Genomic DNA, 23,855 nt, shown 5'->3' with positions numbered 1-23,855 from the left:
ACCCTATTTATGTAGTTTGTTCATTTATAGGTCAGGCAAGCTAACTTCAAACTGTTCTACTGTCCTTTTGTCCCCTGGTGTTGCCAATGATTCACTTGTAAGTTAATCATCAATGGAAAAGTTTTAATTCCTTTCCCCGCACGGACATGGAAGGGGTGGAGGGGGTGAATAAAGTTATCAGGCGAGGTCCGAGGTCAGCGAGCAACCAAAACGAAGGATCCAGTGTTTGTATTTTTCGACCCAAGGTCTATTTTGTCTGCATACAAAGTTGTGGTGTCATTTTGGAAGACTATGCGCTCTTTTCGTATTTTACACATAAACAAACTTCAAGTTAAAACAAATGTTAAAAATAAAATGCATCACCCTAAGAGGGGTAAGCAGTCAAAAACGTACATTGTATATTTAAACTTGATTTAGAAACTTTTTAAATATCACAAAAAGCGCTATTAAAAAATACAAGTATAACATTTTTTCATTTTTAGATTTCAATGTTCTTATAAACATTGCATACTACTACTGTAGTTGTGAGTTTGGGGTATCCATTTTACATTAGTTCATCGAATGACCTATCCTCAGGCATGACCCTATCTTGCGGTCAGAAGTAGGGGTACGTTTCAATTTGGTTTGTTGAGTGTATCCCAAGGCCAAAGGCAAAATACGTCAACGATGCCAAGAATACAGAATACAGATGAAGATGAACTGAAACCGTCACGAGTCGTCTCAGTGTACTGAATCATGACTTTGGTCATGGAATGAAGAATATACACATAGACACAGAATACATTCTTCTCGTAACAACAATCACACCAACAGTTATTGAAAAAAAAGGAGGAACTCCGGATTTTGGGTAGGTTGGCCTGTGTTTGTTGTTTTGGTCATGTGACCGGGTTGTAGCAGCGTAATGCCCATTTAAGGTTAAGATGAGGTTCTTATAGTGGTAGACACACGTCTGGAAGTCACCCGGCCCCCCAGCGAGGCAACTTTATCTGAGCAATTAAAAAAAAAAAATATATATATACACAGTAAAGTCTCGTTATATCGATATTCAAGGGAGTCCGAAAAAATATCGATATAACCGGGACTATCTATAACGAGACTTTACTGTGTGTGTGTGTGTGTGTGTGTATATATATATATTATATATATATATATATATATACAAATAAAAAATAAAAATAGCCTAATCTATTTTGCTGTTTCTGTGCTTTGCCGTCATTTCAACACTTGAGTGAGTTGATGATGGAGAATAATAATTTATCATGTTTAAAAGTGCCGTGCTTTGCTGACCAACTAAACAATGGGCCTACAGTCAAAGCGCAGATGGCCACAGTAAATCTGAGGGAAACAGACACGGCAAGGTGAACTGTCGTCTCCATCAAGATTCTAGAAGGTCCGGCCTTGAACAGAATTTAGGGCTTGAGATACTCCTCTTTCACCGGAGTTATTTACGGCTTAAACATCCTGCACAAGCGCCAGATTACAAACTTATCAGTTTTTGGAAAAGACAACCAATTAAAATGTCTTGTGTTTTATTGCTTGCAGCTGTTGGTGCTCAGAACGCCCAGAGGTGTGGCATTATAATCAAGAAAACTATGTTTACTAATATATCACTGTAATTTGCATATACTCTCAATAAATAGCTTGGCAGAGGGGCGCACAATTCAGACGTATGTCATCTGATGACTGCGTCTCCTGCCGGCAGTGGGGACAATCTTTCTGGTTCTGAGTCTCTGTCCACGGTGTCTGTCTGTCATATCTCTGACAGTTGAGGAGCTCTTCATTTGAAAGAAAGGTTGTCGTTTGGTGTCATCTGGTTGCAACCAATCACAGTAAAACATTTAAATAGTAATATCTTCTACCCTGAACTCAAAACGCGGCAATTTTGCGAATGGCAAATTTGAGTGAAGCAGCAAAATACACGTTTTTGGTGTTTTTTTTTTTTTTTTTTTTTGGGGGGGGGGGGGGGGCAGTCGGCCATTTTGCTTTTGACGAAAAATGATATCGTAGGCATGCAGGGGTCAGGTCACAACCAATCGGGGCTCAGCTACGGAAAATAGGTCAACCGTGAACCTTTGGTCACGACACGGAAACGTCAGAGCGAAATTGAGGTCCTTAGCACTAAGATGTCAAAAGTGGGCACCAAAGCACTCCTTTTATGTCAGGCATGGAATTGACCTCAACACAAAAACAGCAAATATTAGGGTAGATGAATTTGAAAGTAGTGCATGGAAAGTAATGTCATCACATATTAAGATATGTATGCCCGAGCTACACCTTGCGGATGCCTGGTAAAAGCGCCTCTATGAAATACACATTTCTAAAAATAAAAGAAAAGAACAAAAATTGCACAATGACAAAGGAAGGTCATTTTGCACCTTCACTTCTCCAGCCGCTACAGTGGTGCCGCCTCCGCCTGCCTGTCCACCCACTTATCAGCCAGTCGGTCCGATGATCTTGGCGGTTCCAGGCCGTCGCCCCCCCTCTGTCCCTTGGCGATATCGCTGGCTATGGCCAGGGCGCCACCCTTCAGGAACCGCACAAAGTTCTCCCCCACCAGTGGGCCCATGGCGTACATGCCTGGCCCATCGGCCGCCACCACGCGGTTGCTGAAGGGATCCACATCGATGGGGTTCCTGCGGCAGGTGACGGCCTCGTCCGGCCGCACCCCCAGAGGGCGACCCCGCTCGGGCAGGAAGGACAAGTTGGGGTGGGCGCCGATCAGCACCAGCGCTTTGGATACTTGCACCACGCAACGCTGGCCCGAGTCCGACTGTAAGACGCATTTGCGGTCCGGTCGGAAAGAGACCACGCGGTGGCGCGGGAAGCTGAGGTAGCCGGCGTACGATGAGGAATAGGAGGGGTGGAAGCGTGGAGGCGAGGAAGATGAGTCCAGTGGAGACGCCGACTGGTGCTGCTGCTGCATCATCATTTGGTGAACCTGACAACAGACACGGGGGGGAAAAAAACGTCAGGGTCAAAAAGTAGTAGCGTGTTCTACCGGAAATAAATTCCTTGTGTGTTCTACATACTTGGCAATAAAGATGATTCTGATTCTGATACCTCAGACCAATTTATGTATTTATGTATGCATGCATGCATGCACCCACACACGTATGTATTTAATTGTTTATTTATTTATTCATTCATTTATCTATTTGTTTATTTATTTATCAATGTATTTATTTATTTATTCTTTCATTTATTTATGTGTTTGTGTATGTATGCATGTATTCATTCATTTATTCGCTCATAAATCTATTTCTCTATTCATGTATTTATTCTGGTGAAAATATATTTTGATCCTCTCCTCTTTCATCTAGAACTGCTTCATGTAACAAAGAGGGTACAGAAAGTGCTTAAGAAGGAATGACTATGTGTCTTTGTGTTGTCATATTGTCTTTCTCCACTGCGAGACTAATAAAGGCAAATCCAATCCAATCCAATTCATTCATTCTTTTATGTATTTGTTAATTTATTTATTAATCTATTCATTCATTCATGTCTTCATTTATTTATGTATTTATGAATTTATGTATTTATTTATGTTTTTATTTATTCATCAATCTATTTATTTATCTATTTAGTTATTTGTGTATGTATGTATGAGTTGATGTATTCATTGTGATAGATCTGCAAAAAAAGCTGATTTGCCTGTTGTATATTCAGCATTTTTAGCTAAATTCTATGAATCGTGATTTTGAAAAGAAATTTTGAATAGAAATTACCATTGTGTCTAGAAATGTGATGGGGGGAGGTAAAAAATGTATTTTTGGTGGAAAGAATGGAAACTTAAAAAAAAAAAATCATAATGAGCAATTATTTTCCATTTTATATACACTTGGATTTTTATAGTTTGTCCTAAAACCCTGCTGACCTTGTGGTACTCCGGATAGAGCATCTTGGGCAGTTGGTTGAAAATGAGGCCGGGGTCGGTGACGGCGCGGCGGAAGGCGTGGTACACGGGCGTGTTGAGGTGGTGGGCCGCAAGCACGGCGTCGGCGGCCGTGAGCCCGGCGCCCACCACGAGCACCGGGTCCGACGACTCGTCCAGCTCGCCGCGGGAGATGGCGCCCTCCAGCTCCCAGAAGGAGTGGCACACGTAGGGAAGCGACTCGCCCTCCACGCCCAGGCGGGCGGGGATGTCGTGGGTGCCCGTCGCCAACACGACATTGTGTGCCAGGAGAGAGAAGGGCACCTGCTCCACGGGAGAATCGTCTGGTGGAGGAAGGAAGATTGTCAGCGGCGGATTAGCCGGGCTAGTAGCTTAATGTGCTATAATAATAAGAATAAAAATAATACTTGTCAGACCTCAGGCAATGTTTTCCCTTCCACGAGGGGACAGCATTTGCCTTTTGTACAGCCGCCCTCATTTCTACTGCAGATAACTCCAAACCAATATAATTTAGGAATTACATCTTTTTTTTCTGATGAAAGAGGAGAGTCTAAGGTTTCGTATGCTGCATTGAATGCTTATGTAGTCCTAAAACAATATTCTGTGGGTCCTGCAATTGGAATGAAAATGACGAAAACCCTGGCACCGCAGTGGACACATTTTTGCACATGGCAGTGAATGAGTTAAAAAGAACACTTTTTTGGGGGGAAAGAATGAAACACATTCGAATGTGTTTTATTCAGATAGTCTTTCCTAAATTCAGATCTAATCTGGAAATCAGAATCAAATTTATTGGCCAAGTATGTAGAACACATAAGGAATTTGTCTCCGGAATATGTTGCACTAGTCTTCTTCTTTTCCTTTCGGCTTTTCCCTACAAGGGGTCGCCACAGCAAATCAGTGTCCTCCATCTTTAGAGGTTTGATCCGCATGTTTGTTTTGGCCAAGCTTTTACGTCGGATGCCCTTCTTGACACAGCCCTCTGTATTTATCCGGGCTTGGGACCGGCACAAGAAGACTTATGTCCCTTTGTGGCTACAGAACAAGCAACTCGCTCAGTAAAAGGCTCCCAAACACAAAATGGTCATTGGCGCAGCAACATTCAAAAAAGCAAAAACTATACTCACCATAATACATTTCATTTATAAGCGCCTTTCAAAACTCTCATGGTCACTTTACAGTCACAGGATCAGTTTTTCTGTGGGTGAGCGCCAGCGTTCACTCAACCCGGAAGTAACTCAAATAGATGGCCAGCTAGATAGCAAATAGAGAGCTTATGTTTATATAATTATATTATTGTTAATTATATACTCCATTTGAACCTATTTGATCCTCTGTTTTGATTTGATTTTGATTTTTAAGTATAGTTGATTCTAAAGGCACACTTGTGTCAGGAAGGGCATCCGACATAAAAGCTTGGCCAAAACAAACAAATTACACATTACAAATGCTAATATCAGTTAAATTGCTCATGTTGACCCGCCTACACCAAATACATAACAGCGCTAATGCTAAATGCTAATCACTAACGCTAAACGACCCAACCGACAGCTTGAATCAGCCGCCGAAAAGCCCAAACACCGGCGCAAGCTAATTGTCCCTACCTCCGAGATCCTCGCCCCCTCGGCACTGCAGTCCCTTGATCCTCCAGCAGCCGCGGGCGTCGCGGTTATCCGCCGGCTGCCTGGTGACCGAGGTGACGGTGGTCCCGCAGGCAAAGTTGTGCTCCAGGGACATTTGGGTGACGTAGTGCTGGTAGTAGGAAGCGATCTCAGCCGGCGTGGCGCGGTCATTGCGCACATTTCTGACGTTGGAAACAAACAGTTGGACATGTTTGGGGTCCTTATTTTGCTTCAGTTGTATTTTTGTCTCGGGTGTGTTGGATCATTTTGATTCTGGTGGTGTTCTGAGTTCATTTTCTAATGCTAATCATCTTGTTTTGGTTTAGTTTACGATGTTAGCTGGGGTGTAGCTTCTGGAAATCCAACTGGTTTTAGTCAAGACCCTGGCTGTTTTTTTACAGCTAGTTGCGTTCTGATTTTTATTCGGATTTTGGTTCTGTTTGGTGTAAGTCCTACTTCAATTTCTGACCCTTGCTTTAGTTGTGGCTCATTTTGGGATCCAATTTAGTTTCTTGTTTTGGTGATAGTTGTGTACTGGTTTGGTTCTGAGACAGATTCTGGTTTTGATTGCGGTTCATATTCTTGTTGCTGTTCCGTTTTTGTGAGTTTTTGGGGGGTTCACGTTGCGAAATTAGACCCAAAAGAGTTATTGTCAGAACGTACTTTACCTTCTCTTGTCTTTCATCCAGTCCTTCAGTTTAAGTCCAGGCAGCTCCATCCAGTTAGCGAGGCTCAGCGTTAGCATGGAGCCCTCCATAGCCTGAAAGCAAACAAAATGAGGATCAAGCGTCCGGCAGCGCGGCCATAACGAGGTGTTAACGCAACACCTACGTGCCAGGCTCCTCCCGGGGGCCCCTTTCCCAGCACCAAGTGCGGCACGGCTCTCTCCGGCTCGTAGCGCCACTCGAGCGGGGAGATGTGGTCCAGGCCGAAGTCGCTATCGGGCAACAGCAGCGAATCGAAGAGCACGGCCACCGGGTTGGACGAGCGCCCTTCCAGACCCTCGCACAGGTACTCCAAGTCCTGCTCCAGAAGGGGCTGCTCGGGCTGCTCGGCCAGTTTGCTGTGCAGCAACGGGTTGGGATGCGAGGCGCCGGGTGACATGTAGGGGGTGTAGCCCGACAGCAGGTATGACAGGCAGATCCCGGAGGGGCCGTTACCTGGGAAACGGGGATTGAAAAAAGAGAGCATTCAGGGCGCTGGATCAAGTGTCACCTTTCACGCACATAGTGAGATTTTGCGTTTCGGGCTTAATGGAGCAAGAACAAAAAGATCTGTTGCGTAAAACGTCACACACACACACACACACACACACACACACACACACACACACACACACACACACACACACACACACACACACACACATATATATATATATATATATATATATATATCGCGGGGGGGTGGGGGGGTGCAGTAGTCGAGTGGTTAGCACACCGGCTTCATAGTGCAGAGGTCGCCGGCTCGCGTCCCGGTCCGGCCTCCCTGTGTGGAGTTTGCATGCTCTCCTCGGGCCCACGTGGGCCCGAGGAGACCCCCGCGACCCTAATGAGGAATAAGCGGTACGGAAAATGAGATGAGATGAGATATCGCGGGGGTTGCTGGAGCCTATCTCAGCTGTCTTCGGGCACGAGGCGGGGGACACCCTGAATTGGTTGCCAGCCAATCGCAGGGCACACAAAGACGTACAACAGTCACTCTCACACTCACACCTAGGGACAATTTGGAGTGGTCAATCTGCCTGCCATGCATGTTTTTGGAGTGTGGGAGGAAACCGGAGGACCCGGAGAAAACCCACGCGGGTCCGGGGAGAACATGCAAACTCCACACAGGGAGGCCGGACCGGGACGCGAACCGGCGACCACACACACACACACACACACACACACACACACACACACACACACACACACACACACACACACACACACATATATATATATATATATATATATATATATATATATATATATATATATATATATATATATATATATATATATATATATATATATATATATATATATATATATATATATATATATATATATATCGCACGGGGATCAAGAGAATTTTTTTTACTTGGATGCAAGTATAGATTAGTAATGCATGTTATGAATCGTTTCGAATATCATGAACTTCCTGGTTTGTTTGGGTGAATCTTAAAGGACAACCGACGTCACTTTTTTGTTTTCTAAGTGACACCAGAAAAACGTTTTATAGCATCTAAAATACCCAAAACACGCAGTATGATATTTTTATTCAAATGCAAAACACCAATAAAAATGACTTAAGGTGTCCAAAATCTGCAAAAAATTGAGCTGCGGATTGGGCAAGTCCCACCCCCATTTCGTGACATCACGCCAAGACCTCTTGCATTGCTGGAGAATCAAAACAATGGCTTCAGATTCGGGGAAGATTCTTTCTTGTTACACATCCAGTTATGAATATGATTCAAATAGTCCTGATGAGCAAAGCATACATGTTTGCAATCGATTAAATAATTTATTTAGGCCATTTTGAGGCAAACGGGCGGGGGGGAATGTCTCACCCAAAAAGAGGCAGAAAAATGGCGACCAGCTACGGTGAGGAATGAATCAGCCTGTTTCCACAGGCTGATACATTCTTTCCATGGAGTTTGCCTCCCTCTGCTGGCGGCTTTTGGGTGTAAGACATGGTTTTTTAAAAAAACTACAGCAAAATACATTGACGTGATGGAAAGACGCTACAATGCGTCTTTTTTACGGTGAGGAGGCGGTCCTTTTCTGACGTCACGTACGGACTCGTCACCAACTCAAAAACAAGACTTCCTGAATGTTCAGCGCGAGTCTTAAAACGTAAAATATAGCTATATGCGGTGGAATCTTATTAAAATATGCCCAGTAGAAGTCATTTGAAGCCATTTTACAAATGATGGACACAACTTGTCCGGAGACGTCGGTTGTCTTTTAATGCTATAAAAATATTTCAGTTTATCATCATTTCAGGAACGTTTTATGTCACGCGGTGCCCAAGTGCTGGAAGGGAATGCCGTCTGGCTTGCTTTGTCTGGTTATGCCAAACACTTTGCTCAAAGCGTCAAAAATCAAAACTACACTACGCTTTTCAATATTTCGCTAGTACAGTGGGACCTTGGCTTACGAACTTAATTGGTTCACAGACAGAGTGTGTAAGGCGAAAAGTGTGTATCCCAAAAATTAATTTCCCATAGGAAACCATTAAAACGAGAATAATCCCTTCCCAGGTCCACATAAAACATAATTTTCTACTTTCTAATTTTTGAAGCCTTAAAACTACACAAAATATACCTTATTTTATGTCTAATAACTGTGCTATAGTATTATGATTAAATAAATAAACTGTACTGTACAATAAAGTCATTGTATTTACCTTTGTGATGGTCGTTAATGGCTTGATGGAATGGAGTGTCCGGTTTCCTCAGCATTAAATACTTGATGAGGTACATAGCCTTCTTCTTTCACCATCTTGAGGAATTATCCCTTGTAGGTGCTTTCTCTGTGATAATTGTATCTAGTTCATCAATTGTGATCTGTTTAGCTGGTTTAATAGCTTTTTGCATCAAGTGTACAGATGACTTGTGCGGGTTGTTTGTGGAGCCTGATTGACGGGATATTTAACCTTCCAGTCTACACTCTGCTTTTGAACTATCAAAGTTGAAATGGGTCCAAATTTCACTGTTTTCTATCCATTTTATCACCATTTTACTTGTTTTTTCCTCTTTTCTTTTTTCTGTTTCAAGCTCTGTCCTCTCCCTTTCGTGTGTGTGTGTTTTTCTCTCTCTATCTGCCTGTCTCTTTAATGTTTAACTCCCCCCCCCCACACACACACACACACACACTGCTGGGTTCTTGACCAATCACGTGGCTTTAACCGAAGACGGCATTTTGTTTTTGGAGAACGACCTCACTCTCGCTCTGTCTATAACCCCATACCCCACTGCTGCGTTCTTGACCAATCACGTGGCTTTAACCGACTACTGTGGGCGGGGAATAGAGGACAAAACAAAAGTCCGCTGCCATTTCCTTTTTTGGAGAACGGGCTTATTCACGAACGACACATCACTCATTGTGGCGGCTCCGTGTGTATCCCGAAAAATAGTTCGGATGCCAATGTAAAATTTTCATAAATGTAACGTTCGTAAACCGAAAAGTTCGTAAGCCACGGGGTTCGTAAAACGAGGTCCCACTGTATGTCTTTCGCTCGTCCGTATATATCGTGTTTGAACATATAACATATATATAATATTCTGACAACACCGTCAAGTGGCGCTGCGCAGCAAGTCTGCACGGCTAACACAATCCTAAGGCTTGATCAGCAGAAGTGGTATTTCAGTCCCTTGTTAAGGACGTTTTTGTTATCCAATTGACGTCTACCGTCATCGCCATTCTGGTCTTTTCAAAGAAAATCATGGTGACTTTGTGTCATTTTGTCGCGGTTTCGTGGAAGAATATTCATTCGGATTATTGGATCCCGCTATACATTGCAGGTGTTAGTCTCCAGTCCGTCGCGGCAACCCGTTCGAATACATAGGCGCAAATGCGAGTGTGAACAAGTATTGTTTTTCCCTTTACTCACCTATGATCACCACCGGAAGAATCTCTCCGGATACCGTTTCTTTGTCGTGAAGCTCCATGAGGTCGTCTGAGAAGAAAAAACAAAAGCACATCATTTTTAAAGACGCCTGTCTTGTGTGTTTTTTTTTTTTATGTCACATCACTCCCATCACCTTAGTGATCTCGATTGCAAACTCAGAACATGCGCACATGCACAAACGCCATAACACATCTACCTACCCGGGGAGAGGCAAGTCAAATAAGCTCATGACTAGTGTCATCTGCCCACATAATTAAAACATGGCAACATGACTCCCGGAAACCAGGGAGTTGTGCAACCACGTGCGTGCGCAAGCACACAGAAACACACCTCAGATTGCAAACAATGACAAATGGAAACGGCAGACAAAAGAAGAGACATGTGTCTTGGCCTTTGTTCATATTGTCGGTTTGTTGCACATTTGTTTCGTATTTGTTTTTGTGATTCAATAGTTATTGATAACCAGCTCGACTCGAAACAATGTTTTTTTTGCATTTGTTTGACAATTTGAAATAATGTCTTGCTTTTAACTCATTCACTGCCAGACAATGGGCAAAAATGTGTCCGCTGCAGTGCCAGGGTTTTTGTCATTTTCACTCAAATTGTTAATTCCTAAGTTACATGGGTTTGGAGTTATCTGAGCTTGAAATGGGGGCGCCTGTACAAAATACAATACAGTACATACATATTGATTTAAATAGTGCTTCAACAACAGCTGAATCTGTAACAAAGCGCTAACATGGACAAAAGGCAAATGCTTCCCCCTGGTGGAAGGGAAAAACATTGCCACAGGTCTGACCAGCGCTTTATTGGCGCCCAAAACCCGAACAAATTCGGGAATGGCGCTCCAGCTCATGCTTTTCAATTCCCGAATAAAAATTTGGGAATAGCAGTGAATGAGTTAAGTAAACAAAAGGAAATATATATATTTTTTAATTGATACATCAAATAATCAGCAAAATTAACCAATTGATCAGGTATTAAAATGATCATCGGCTGCGGTCCCATTTTAAATCACTGGTGAATCGACAAAATCAAAATTATCATGAGAACAAATATTTTTAAAAAATATATTTATTTATGTAGTAGTTTGTTCAATGAAGTGTGCCAACCCCTTTATGAGGTCAACGTTGCACCTCCTAAGCACACTGGAAACTACATTTAATGAGCAGTAAATGCTGGGAAATGTAGGCAGTTCAATTCTGTTAAGTCATGCTGACTTGGCCAGGCAAGATCATGTAAGTGTGCGCGCACACGTACGCATACACACACTCACACACAAGAAATAAGCACACACAGTCACGGCTCAGATGGTAAAGTCAGGGAGGTTTGTGGGTTCAATGGTCAAGCAACTAGGGGGGGGAGAGAGGGAAGAAAAAGGGGTGTGCTATTGCATAACTGTCTGGCACGGAGCCAAGTTAGAGTCCTGGCAGCGGGAGGGTCTGCTGGTAGGGGCTCCTCTTGGCCGCCATCCAACATGGAGGCCTCCTACTCCTCCTCTTCACTTTATATAACAAGTCGGTTCCACCTGGACCGCGCTCAAAAACGTAGCTTGTGCTTCTCGGGCCTGGCCGTGGAAATGACCAAGCGGGGAAACAAAAGTCACTTTTCATGGGATAGGAGGAGATGTGGAACATTCCACAACGTGTTCGTTCCATGTGTTCGACATGGCCTCTTGGACAAGCTTGTCCTCATTGAGCGCAGAAAGTTGGCAACATTTAATTTTTACATTTAAAAACAATATTTTTCCCTGTAAATGAATAGTGAGGAGCTCAAGAACTGGAGGAAGGAGCTACTCAACTGGTCGCGTGACACATCGAGGTTGTCGCGCCAGCAGTTTGCCCATTTCTTTCCTCTTGAGATGACACGCTTTGATAAACGTAAACGGGTGGTCTTAAGAGTTGCCTTTGACAAAGTGCTTTCACTTTTTCAACTCTCCAAGGACACACCTCCATAGCATGACTCAGCCGGTTCCAGACTTGCTCGCCAAACTACAAAACCGCAAGTGAAGTGATCACAAGCGTGAAGGCGTTAACGGGCTAAACTCCTTCGCCCGCTTGTTGGTGGCGTTTCCGCCTTCTTCAGACGGCCCAACGGGGGCCCTAATTGGAATTATCCGCCGATGAGCCCATAAAGTGGATGCTGGCATGGCTTTTGTTTACAAACAAACGCGGATGATTTTTCTCTTCACTGTTTGTCTGGAAACTTGTCTGTCATGATGCAATCTGACCGAGCCTGAAGTTTTGTTTGCTTTTTTTTCTCCTCTTGTTTAATCTTTGCAATTCAAATGACTTCTTCGGCTTGTCTCCTCAGCAATCATTTCCTTTTTGCCACGACATTTCCATCATTACCAGAATGACAGTACAATTTGTTTATGGGGCTAATTTTCAACGGAACTGCTTTGTTTTCCCCTCAGGGACAAGTTTGCCTATTGAGTCACTCAAGAGGAATCAAGATTAAAATTGGAAAGATGATGAAATTGAAGTCTGTCAGGGAATTGCCAATTTGTTGAAGCAAATGGACAAAATAACATCCTGGATACCAACTACACTTGCAATCCTATTTTATACTATTCAAATTAGTAGCTACGGTTTAAAACTGTACCACTGGTTAACTCCCTGTCTGACGCGCTGGCAAGCTAACTAAATGATTAAAATGATGACTAACAGACTTGTTCATTGTTAGGCAGGCTGGGTAACTGACTAACTAACTAACTGGCCGACTGGTGAACAAATTTGGTCTGCAAGGCATGAACCAACAAGTTCACCAACTAACAGACAAACAGGTGGAGTCACTAACCAGTCGATCTACTGACTGGCTAACTAATAAACCAAACGACTGGCTGACAAATAATAGATTGACTGACTTATCGGCTTTCTGAGTGACCAACTAAATGGCTGACGAGCCAAGTAACATAAATCAATGATAGTGACTAACGTATAGGTTGACTAAAGCGACTGGCTGTCACATTCAACAAGTCGTTTGAGTTTTGGCTCCGTTCCCACCATTGTCTAACTAAAGCACAAGTCTCGTATTGCTTTGACACGCATGTAGCAATTAAACTGTAACACTTTTTTCAACATGCGTTTCAATGTAATGGCTTGTTTTCATAATAGTAATTACTAGTGAATGTAAAGTGAATGTGGGCGTGGATTCCGCAGCCAAAATATATCTGCCGACGCAGGCATTCAGGATAACATCAGACAGTGGCATCACGGTCCGAGTTACATAATCATGACATTACAGTACAATGTAAATTATTATTATTATTTTTTAATTGCCACACGTCAGATATATCACGATATTATTTTAAAATGTAATATAGATATATTTTATAATTAAATCGTGTATTAACTTCGTAAAGTGTGTTAGTAGGATAGAGAAGGGGGGAAAGACCATAGACCACTAACCCACTCACTCACGCGTGCGCAAAACCAACCAGGCCAGAGACACCATTGTGTGGGTTTGTAGCGCATGCGCATCTGACAGACGACAAGTCAGCCATCATAGTACATAGCGATAACCACTCACCGGTATTTGTCGGCTCGTGCTTTCTTCTAATCGTTGCACACCAAAGAAGCAACGATGTTCGTCTTCTTGCTTCCCCTAGTCAGTCCCTCGTCTGCCGTCTCGTTGCTGGCTTTTTTTTGACGTGGACGAGCGGCTTAAAGGTGGCGGCTCGCCGCCGCACATTCACACATTATATAGCGCCATGAACTGTAGTGCCGCTATCCAATCAGCGGCGACTTTGGGGTTTTGCCCCGCCCCCATGCCCATCCACCACTTCGTGAAGGGCGTTTAAAAAAAGCAAACAATTTATATATTTTGGATATATTATACATATTATATGAATTGTGTATACTTTAGATATATTATATATATATTTATTTTAATGATATATACTTTTTACACGTAGAGGTGCTGTTTGGCACGTCTGCCTCACAATTCTGAGGTCTTCCTATGTCAACGGCATACCTGTCAACTCCACGGCTCAATGCCCTTACAAACTCGTATTTTCCCTTACAAAATAAAAAATAATCTTACACCATAATTTTTTTCAAACGTGTTTATCAGAATCTTAATCAGAAAACCTTTATTCGTCCCACAATGGGGAAATTTGCAGTCCACAGCAGCAATTGAAAAGGGATGGGGTTGGGGTGGGGGTGAACATGTAGTTTAACATGTTATATTGTACATTAGTGTTTCATTATATCATTCTGTACATATTCTGCATAAATGATGAAATTACAAGTGTTGCTTAATTACTAGTGTATTGTATGCCACTGTTGCCTTCTTTGCTGACATGAGCATATCTTATGATGGTTGAAGGTCACAACAATTGCCAGGGTAATTCATCTTCACCTGCCAGTAGGCAATAAGTGTGTCTTCTGGCATGTTAGGCCTACTGCTCTGCTTTCGTTTTGTTCACGTGTGATCGGAATGATGCAATGGGATATCCGCAGGTGGCAGACGCATGCGCATAGTCGCATCAAACCAATCGCTTCGTTTGCAACGAAAAAAAAAACGATACCGAGATAGAGGCTACCGCGGCGAACTCGTTTGACTTCTGATTGATTTGCCGTTTCGTGATAGTTGGTGTATACCGGATGGTACCCATAATTGACAAATTTGCGTATTTCAGTACAGATTTTCCTGTACGTCGTACAAGTCTTAAAATGCATCAGAAACATACTTTGTACTGCAAAAACATAAAGGTTGACAGGTATGCAACTGTCATATAAAGATAATAATCATACATTTCATTTATAAGCGCCTTTAAAAACTCTAAAAATACTCACCCAGACCTGTTCATCTAATTGTATGTCATTCGAGAGCCCCTGACGGAGTGACAGTGTTTCCCCACTTTCCAAAAATCCTGAAAATAATCATCAAAATTTGACACGGCTTCAAACCAAAATGGCAGACTTAAATTTCGATGGATATCCTGAATCCTTGAGAGTTTTTCATGTATCCTGTGATGATAACATGATGCCCACACATATTTGGGTCAATCAGAAAAAAGAAATGGTGGTGAGGGTATATTGTCAAACTCTTAGTGAACCCTCAAAATCCTCATCACATATTGATGCTCTTTAAAACCAAATTGTCCGATTTCCAGGCCTGCAGTTTGAGGAAGACGGTTGTATCGAGGACCCCGAATAATTCAACACAAATGTTGAACATGAAGCGGGTTGTTCCTGGCAGCTCAAATCATTGCAAATTATATTAACATTGGTGGATCAAGTCCAAGTCAATGAAATGCAGATGTCTGTACTGTAACCACCGCCACATATCAGATGATCGAGAATGTACAGAAAGCCTGTTGCCCTTTGGCGGTTAAACACATGAACATGTCAACCTCGTAAATGTGGCCCACCCGCAAATGTGCTCCAGGGAATTTCATGCAATTTCCAGTTGTCAAAAAGCCATTTTGTCACATATTCTTGAGCCTTGTGGCCATTTCATTGGGACTTTTAAGTTGCTGCGATACCCCAAATCAAATCTATCTATCCTTGCAGGTGTGTATTCAAGTTAATTTGCACCATGTGACGCTTTTGTAAACTATTTTTTGATGGAATGGTATACACGGCTACGCTATCCTAGCTAACAATCTTAGCTAGTTAGGCGATTGTACCTCATTCTCAAAAGAGAGTGATTTGATTTGCATCTTATAGTTGAAGGGTTTTACCAAGTACTGTCAGCTGTAGCTGATTTCAAATGTAATCTCTGGTTTGGCGCATTTGACTCTCAGGGAAAAATCTAGAAAATGTTGCAGAATAACTGGTTTGTTACAATGATGAAAGTTAAGCATTTACGGAATGGTCAGTTACAACGAGGAAGTCTTTCAGGTTTGCATGCCTCGACTAGCCCATTTGTGTACTCGGTTCGGGGTTGACGTCAACATTGTTGAATAATTCCGTTCGAGGCAAATCAAGATATTCGGACAATGTTTGACCTTGTCATCAAATGTTGTGCCACAACTCTCCACAATAATAATAATAATAATAATAATAATACATTTCATTTGTAAGCACATTTCAAAACTCTCAAGGTCACTTTACAGTCACAGTTTTTCTGTGGGTGAGCAGCGGCAGCCACATGCGCCAGCGTTCACTCAACACGGAAGTAACTCAAATAGATTGAAAACTAGCTAGCTAGCTAACTAGCTAGCTAGCTAGCTAGCTACCAGATAGCTAATAGATAGCCAGCCAACTAGCAAGCTAACAGATAGCTAATAGATAGCCAGCTAACTAGCTAGCGAGTGAATAGATAGCTAGCCATTTAATAGCCAGCTAATAGATAGCTAATGCTTCACCATCACCCATTCGTCCACATCTCATTGGACACGTTCCTTTTTTTCGTCCAGGTGGAAGTGACTAATCACCCGTGAAATGGCCACCTTGACAACAAAATGGCTGTGTTGTTTTTACAGCCATTGTGTCCTTGGGATGTTTTCATGGGTTGACTCTTGACAGATATGAATCCCAAATGTCATGCGGCTTTGTGACACTGGCCTCGAGAGCTGAATCAGACTTTTCAAATAAAGGAGCAGTTTTTTTGTGTTTTTTTTTTTGTTTTTTTGTAAATGACAAACATGCTTGCCAAATTGGGTAAATTGTGTTTTACTGAGGAACACGTTTCGGGTTTTACATTTACAAAATAAATAACTAAAATATATTAGAACAATTTGTCATTGTGGGTCCAAGAGTTTTTTGGGTGCGGCTTCTCATGATAGATGCGCCGACCAAGTGATACCAACTTTGGGCCGAATATCACCAAAATATCTTGGACAAGTGCCAAAACAAAATGGCCTAAAACAGCTGTTCGGTTCTCATTATTTCCTGGTATTTGAAGTCTTTGGCTCTAAAAAGATTACAATGAAATTAGTTCAATGTATAACAGTCAAAACACTAACTCATTAAATGCCTCCACACCTCAATGCCGCTCTTTCCTACGGTGTGGATTAAGTTATTACATAAACAATCCTTTTATGAAAGGATCATTGTGACTGTTTAGACATGATGACATCATCAACTGCTCACATAGATTCGCCGTGTACGGCGACTTATTTCACATTGTTTTTCTTCATTTCCTGTTGTTCTTTTGCCATTTTCCCCTGGCGCCATGTCACGTGTCGCAATTTTTTTTACTGTCACTTTTGCAAAGTTCCAGCTGATAGTTGCCGGTTAATAATTAAGGAGTCATTGGTCTGTGTTCTTCCACTGGAAGACGGTACTCATTTTTGGTATTATGGGCTGGTGGAAATTTGATTAGCGGTTATTAATTATAATATATGACCAAAAACAATTCTCAGCCAGCTTCTGGTTGGTGAATAATAGCTTGAATCTGAAGTTGCAGAGTTGTTTGCTTGAACCCTTTCGGGCACAGCGGTAACTAGAGTAGACGTCTTATCTTGTAATCAGGTAAAAGGGTGAAGGCATGAGTGTCAAAGTCATTTTTTTTGCCGCGGGCCACATTGTAGTTACGGTTTCCTCTCAAGGGCCGTTATGAATTTGGGGAAACCATTAGAATGTTTAATCTCATCCACATATTATATACAGAACACACAACAAATTAATGAATAACTCGTTTTCAAATTTGAAGTCAAACATAGTGATTGTTATTGTGGTTTAGATGATCCAATTTGAAATTTTGGTTCGGACTTTAGCAGGCATTATGGCATTTGACATGCTTGATTTGCTTTCCCGGGCCGAATAAAATGATGTGGCGGCCAGATTTGGCCCCCGAGCCTTGACTTTGACAACTGTGGGTTAAAACATGGCTTTTAGAGATTTTTTTTTTGTTTTTTTTTTTTTTTTTTTTTTTTTGGGGGGGGGGGGGGGGGGGCAGGCCTGCTCATGATAAACAGTGACCCAAATTTCAAGTTAACAAGTCATATTGGAATTGCTCAATTTGTTCATCTTTTGGTGGGTGTTGGCAGAGTTACAGTAAATATTTGTGTGAGTGAGATTGAGCTCTACTCCCCCCTGTTACTGATGTAAGTAAGCCCTGTGTGAAAGTTGCTGTGAGGTGATAAATGAAGTAAGAGGTGGGTTGTTTGGGCATTCTTGAGTGTCAGAAGTACGGTATGGCGAGGCGCCACCTGTCGTCACTCTTGATCCTCACCAAACACGGCAGTCAACAGTGTTGCTAAGGGAACTTGGCTTTCAAATGGAACCCTTTTGTTAGAAACATTAGCGGACGTAACGTTTCTATGTCATGTTCCACTGAGCCGCTCTCCCTCAGAATGATTGGACGCCGCCCCCGCGGAGTCTTTATCCAGATGTCTTTTGACATCCGAGTACGAAATATGCAGCATGAAATCAGAGTGCGGCGATTTTCCGAGGACGTGACTCCCCAGTGAAAGAAAGCACTTCATCTCCGTAGATCTCTCTCCGTGCCCTGTGATTTAACAATCCATAGTTTGCCATTTGAAATTGACCTATCAATTGGGGATGGGCGAGTATCGATAGCATATAGTGATATCGGGATGGCACCATCCTTGTTTTAAGATACAAGGTCCTAAATGAAGATTTTAGAAATAAAAAATACAACAGGTATTGGTGTGTGGGATCACTGAGAACACAAAGAGTGAATATATTGAACGGTGCTTAGAAATTAAATGTATTATTATTATTATTATTATATATCCCACAGGTGTCAAAGTCAAGGCCAGGGAGGCAAAACTGGCTCGCTACATCATTATATTCGGCCTGCGAAAGCAAATCAAACTTGTAAAATTCCATGATGCTTGCTAAAGTCCGAACCATAATTTCAAATTGTCATATGTAAACCACAATAATGGTCTTGACTTCAGATTTGAAAACTAGTTATTCATTCATTTGTTGTGCACTCTATATGTCATATGTGGATGAGATTAAACATTGTAGTGGTTTTCCCAAATTTATAACTGTCATGATCTGGTTGGCCCCGCCTGCACCTGCACAGGTGCTGGTCGTCCCGATCAGATTGGCGACCAACGGGTAGCTACGTCAGCCCTGCCGGCAGCCTCGCAGGTGCTGGTCGTTATAATCACTGTCACTTAAAAGGACACCCGGCACGACCATCTGTTGTCGGTTCATTGTTTGCGGCATGCATTGTGTATGTGTTTGTTTAACCTTGGCGGACTTTTACTTTTGGTCTTCTTTTGCTACTTTGTATTTTTTCCATTCAGATGATTTTGATGTTTTACATTTTGTTCCTGCTGACCTTTATTTTAATACAATTTGTCAAACAACTTCCTGCTCCCTCCTGCCTGCTTTTTGGGATCTGCACCCGCCATCACCACCTCGCAAAACGTGACAATAACGGCCCGTCACTATATTAGCGACAAAAAAACTGTATTTTAACATCAAATTTTTCTCATTTGATTTGTCTGTGTTGGAACATGTGGCTCTTTTATGCAAGGCATGGTAAGGTAAGTTTCATTGGGGAGACATTTCACATACAAGACATGCTTGACATAAAACGTTTAAAGCATGACAGAAAGAGAAACAAAACTACTGTATTAAGACATTGCAGAAATCCTAATACAATCATCTAAAATAATTACACTAAAATAATTAAATACAATTATTTATCTAGATAAATGAAAATATAATGTGAAAATGGGGATTAAAACAAGTCAATGAGGGATGGATTCATTAGAATTGCTGCAGCAATGAATGTTTTCAGTCAGGATTTTAATGAACTGACAACGTGAGCTGCCCTCAGGTATTCGGGGAGTTTGTTGTAAGGGTGACGAGCGTACTAACTAAACGCTGCTTCATTTTCTTTTGGTCTGGTTTTGGGATCACACTATGGACCTGTCCTAGATGACTGCAGGGGCCCGGTTGCTTCAGAGAGTACTAATGCAAATGGCATATTTTAAAAGTATTTTGGTTTAAGACCATTTAGAGATTGTGACTGTCAAGTGTCCTTGAGAGTTTTGAAAGGCGCTTAGAAATTAAATGTATTATTATTACTGTACTGTTTTTGAATGGGAGGAATGTCGGTGCCATTCGACTGTCATTGCTGGACAGCTCTGGGGCCATTGTGCTTCTTTGCGCCTGTAATGGGCAGCATCTTCACAGCCCCGCTTTGTTCAGCGGAAAGGTCGGTGCTGTTGGACAGTCTGCGGCTGGATGGATGCATGGCTTGAGGAGCCCGTGATAAGAAGAAAGGAGCGTCAGTGCAGAGCGCCGATGCGTATGTGGAACTGTCGCGGCTTGGAATTGAAGTGGATTTATGTTGGACACGAGATGTGAGACAATCTCTTTTCGTCAATGGATGCTACAGCTGCGTGTTTGCTTTCAACATTTAGCTTGTAGTCGACGTGCACATTCCGCCATGTCCCTGATCCACTGGTGAAAAGAGGCTAGGATCATCTCCTCTCATCTCGAACTGACGGCTTCATGTAACAAAAAGTATCCAGAAAGTGCTGAAGAATGAATGACTCTGTGTCTTTGTGTTGTGATATTTGTTAATTAGTTTTTTTTTGTTTCCTTTCTTTCCTTTCCTCTTCCTTTCATAACTTTGCTGCTGTGTTACTTCCGGGTGCAGTTGACCGCTGGCACGAATGGCTGCCGCTGCTCACCCGCAAAAAAAAAAAAACGTAACTGTAAAGTGTCCTTGAGAGTTTTGAAAGGCGCTTATCAGAATCAGAATCATCTTTATTGCCAAGTATGTAGAACACACAAGGAATTTGTTTCCGGTAGAACACGCTGCACTAGTATCGTCGTCAAAAAAAAAACTGCTAAGTGGCACTATACAGTTCCATTTTGGCTACTGTTGAAAGAGTTCAAAGAGTTAATGGCTTGGGGGAAGAAGCTGTTTAAATGTCTGCTGGATTTAAACAGCTTCTTCCCCCAAGCCATTGCTGCAGCAATATAAATGAAATTTATTATTATTATTAAGAGGAAACCATAACTGCCCGTGGCTAAAGATGACTTTGACACCACTGATAAATCAGTACTGGTATTGGTCTGGGAAAAAAAGTGATATCAAACATGCCTGATTCAATTCACTGTTTGTCTGTACAATGCAGTTAGTTTGTGCCCCGCGCTTGCCTGGCAACCACTCACAGGTTTCTCTCCATCTCATCTGTGACTTACTGGAAAACAGTTCCTTGTTTTTATACTCTATTTGCCTTATTGACTGCCAAACAATACATAGGTTGTCTATATACATCCTGTATATCCAGCTGACGTTCCTTTTGACTATCCGGCAACCGATTTCTAGCTTGCCCGGATGTGTGCACTGTGAAAGTGGACAGTTGGCTTGAGACAAAAATCCGTAGGTGCTAATTGAAGTTGACGTGAACAAATTAAGCACACACCGCTGCGTAAACCCACTCCCAGCCCTATTCAAATTCATGACGGACTAATGCGATGTCATTGCGCCCAACCAAATGTCCTCCACCCCTCAATTTGTACAGCTACACTCATACACACTCACACTGTATATACACACATACGCATGCATGCACGCACACACACAAGTGTCTAGACATACATCTTTGATCCAATGACCCCTGTGTCAGCAAGGAGGATAGACACGAAAATCCATGACTCATTTGAACTCGTTAACCTCTGTTCTTGAAACGCATTGCGTGTCAATTTTCCTTCCCTTTTCTGTAGACTTTTTCTTTACTTTTTTCCCATTGGTATTGCACTTGATTAATATGGTAGTTTTTTTTTCTCGCAATTCTCATCTGTTTGCTTTAAAATGTAAAAAAGTAATTCATAACATATGGGGAAGTGGAATTGTTTAAATAGACAGACTCAACGACAAAGGTAATCCTGCCCAATTTCTATGATGAAAGGAAAATAAATGTCCGTCAAATGCTGTGAAACCACGCACGGCTCAACTGGCAATCAAATCCCTCGAGGATGACCTGGAAAAATCTTATTAACTAATTTTTGCAGGGCTTTCTCTACGTCATGACAACGAGGCGTTTTAGAAACCAGTTCAGTGCCATATTTGATTCTTTTTAATTTGACCGGTAAAATTCAGTCCATCGTTTGCCAAAATGTAATTTATTTAACTTGCATTCTACATAAAAATGCCCACCTTCTTTGATTTTGACACCATAACAGCAGTTGGACAAAGTCCAAGCAGCAGATTATCTACAAACGCAATTGAAGTCATGAAGTTATAACCATCAACACGCCCAAGGGGATGAATCACGTGTTGGCTTTGGTTCAACATAAACGAGAAACCTTTCCACAGGAACAGCGTTACCACAGAGAGCCATTCAAGAATTGGTGGGGTCGTAAAAAACACGGCCTTCAGGGAACGATGGGGGTCATAAACAATACACTACGGCTTTTATTGACATCTTGTGACAGCTATTTTTTTCCATACACGTAGACGCAGTGACCCGGATTGTACGATCATGTGATGTGTTGTACTCTTTACCTCGTTCAAAAACGTCCTTCCATTTTTAGTGTGGTTCATACGCTTTGTGGCGCAGGGTGATGACGTTTTCATCCGTAAACAGCAGGGACTGTTGAATTGAATTCGTTCAAGGTTCGTTCGTGGTCAACGGAAACACCGTATGAAGACACGAATGTTGATGGTAGTTTGTACGGAAGAAGATTAGGGCCACTGAAGAAAAAAAATACGGTTGGCAAAATTCTGACTTTAATCTCAGAATTCTGACTTTATTCTCAGAATTCTGACGTTAAAGTCAGAATTATTTTCTTTGTGACTTTGTAATCCTCTTCCGTAAGTTTGCAATAAGGGCCAATGTAACTTTTTTTATTCATGTATTCATATATTTTGAATTACTATAATGAATTATTTTAAAAACGCATGAAAAAAGGGTCAATTGGTTCATGTTTTGAAATTTTTAAATGGGTTGTCTCTTATCGCATTGGCCTCGTATCACAAATACATGCAAAATGTACACACAAATTATGTCAAAACAAGCAAAATAAAAATACTGTACATACTTGCACGTAGTCAATATGTACTCAAATATATATTTCTTGATACTTGCACTATGTCGTTTTTTATGAAGCGGTTTTGCACATTTACAGTATACAGTTGACATTTTTATTTTTTATATGCTTAGAATATCTTTTATATATACAGTAAAGTCTCGTTATATCGATATTCAAGGGAGTCCGAAAAAATATCGATATAACCGGGACTATCGATATATCCGACCCCGTTTGCATGTAATTTTCTCCGTGCCTGCATAGAAATAGTATCGATATAACCGGGACTACCGATATATCCGATATCGATATAGCGAGACTTTACTGTATTTATTAGAATATCTTTTTCTATCCTTTCACCGCCCCCAACCCATACCCTTTCAAATTGCTGCTGTGAACGGCAAATTTCTCCATTGTGGGACGAATAAAGGTTTTCTGTTTCTGATTAAAAAAAGGTAATATACGGCCATAATATCAATCATAATTCGTTATTTGACAAATAATTTTACTTACCTTTGCTACAACATAGCAATAGACAAATTGCGTTCCACATGGTTGCGTACTACGCACACATAGGCCTCTTAGATTAAGCTCCGAATGATGATTGTGCTAAGAAAAGACTCTGCAGCTGCTGTGGAGGATTTACCAGCGCATGTACGCACACATACAAAAATAAATATACATTACTTCAAACATACTTGAAGGCAACATAGCAATAACAGAGAAATATTTGAATTCACCTTGATGTGTCATTTGTGAACGTCTGGTCAACAGGATTTTTTTTCAAGGAGACACTGTTGA

At 41.8% G+C, this 23,855-nt stretch overlaps 1 protein-coding gene across 1 annotated transcript; it reads right to left on the bottom strand.

Annotated features, from left to right (window-relative positions):
* Positions 1–1,144: 1,144 nt before the first annotated feature.
* Positions 1,145–13,836, bottom strand: osgn1 (oxidative stress induced growth inhibitor 1). Its single transcript, XM_089010922.1, has 7 exons — positions 13,663–13,836; positions 10,114–10,179; positions 6,346–6,674; positions 6,183–6,274; positions 5,497–5,696; positions 3,875–4,215; positions 1,145–2,938 (listed from the first exon to the last, which is right to left on the bottom strand). The coding sequence occupies exons 2-7, from the start codon at positions 10,169–10,171 to the stop codon at positions 2,393–2,395; spliced, it is 1,566 nt and encodes a 521-aa protein (XP_088867048.1). The 5' UTR covers positions 10,172–10,179; positions 13,663–13,836; the 3' UTR covers positions 1,145–2,392.
* Positions 13,837–23,855: the final 10,019 nt, after the last annotated feature.

This window comes from Hippocampus bargibanti, linkage group LG12, assembly GCF_051943395.1.
Source record: "Hippocampus bargibanti isolate YZ-2025 linkage group LG12, ASM5194339v1, whole genome shotgun sequence".
NCBI classification, from domain to species: Eukaryota; Metazoa; Chordata; class Actinopteri; order Syngnathiformes; family Syngnathidae; genus Hippocampus; species Hippocampus bargibanti.
The sequence above is the reverse complement of the archived record's forward strand: the minus strand, read 5'-3'. Positions and strand labels throughout refer to the sequence as shown.

What these genes read in the sequence shown, in the direction of transcription:
- osgn1 (XM_089010922.1), bottom strand. Translation starts at nt 10,171, where the DNA reads ATGGAGCTTCACGACAAAGAAACGGTATCCGGAGAGATTCTTCCGGTG. An exon ending in TGGATGAAAGACAAGAGAAG is followed by an intron (nt 5,697 to 6,182) that starts GTAAAGTACGTT and finishes TTCCAACGTCAG; the next exon opens with AAATGTGCGCAATGACCGCG. An exon ending in TCTATCCGGAGTACCACAAG is followed by an intron (nt 2,939 to 3,874) that starts GTCAGCAGGGTT and finishes GTCTGTTGTCAG; the next exon opens with GTTCACCAAATGATGATGCA.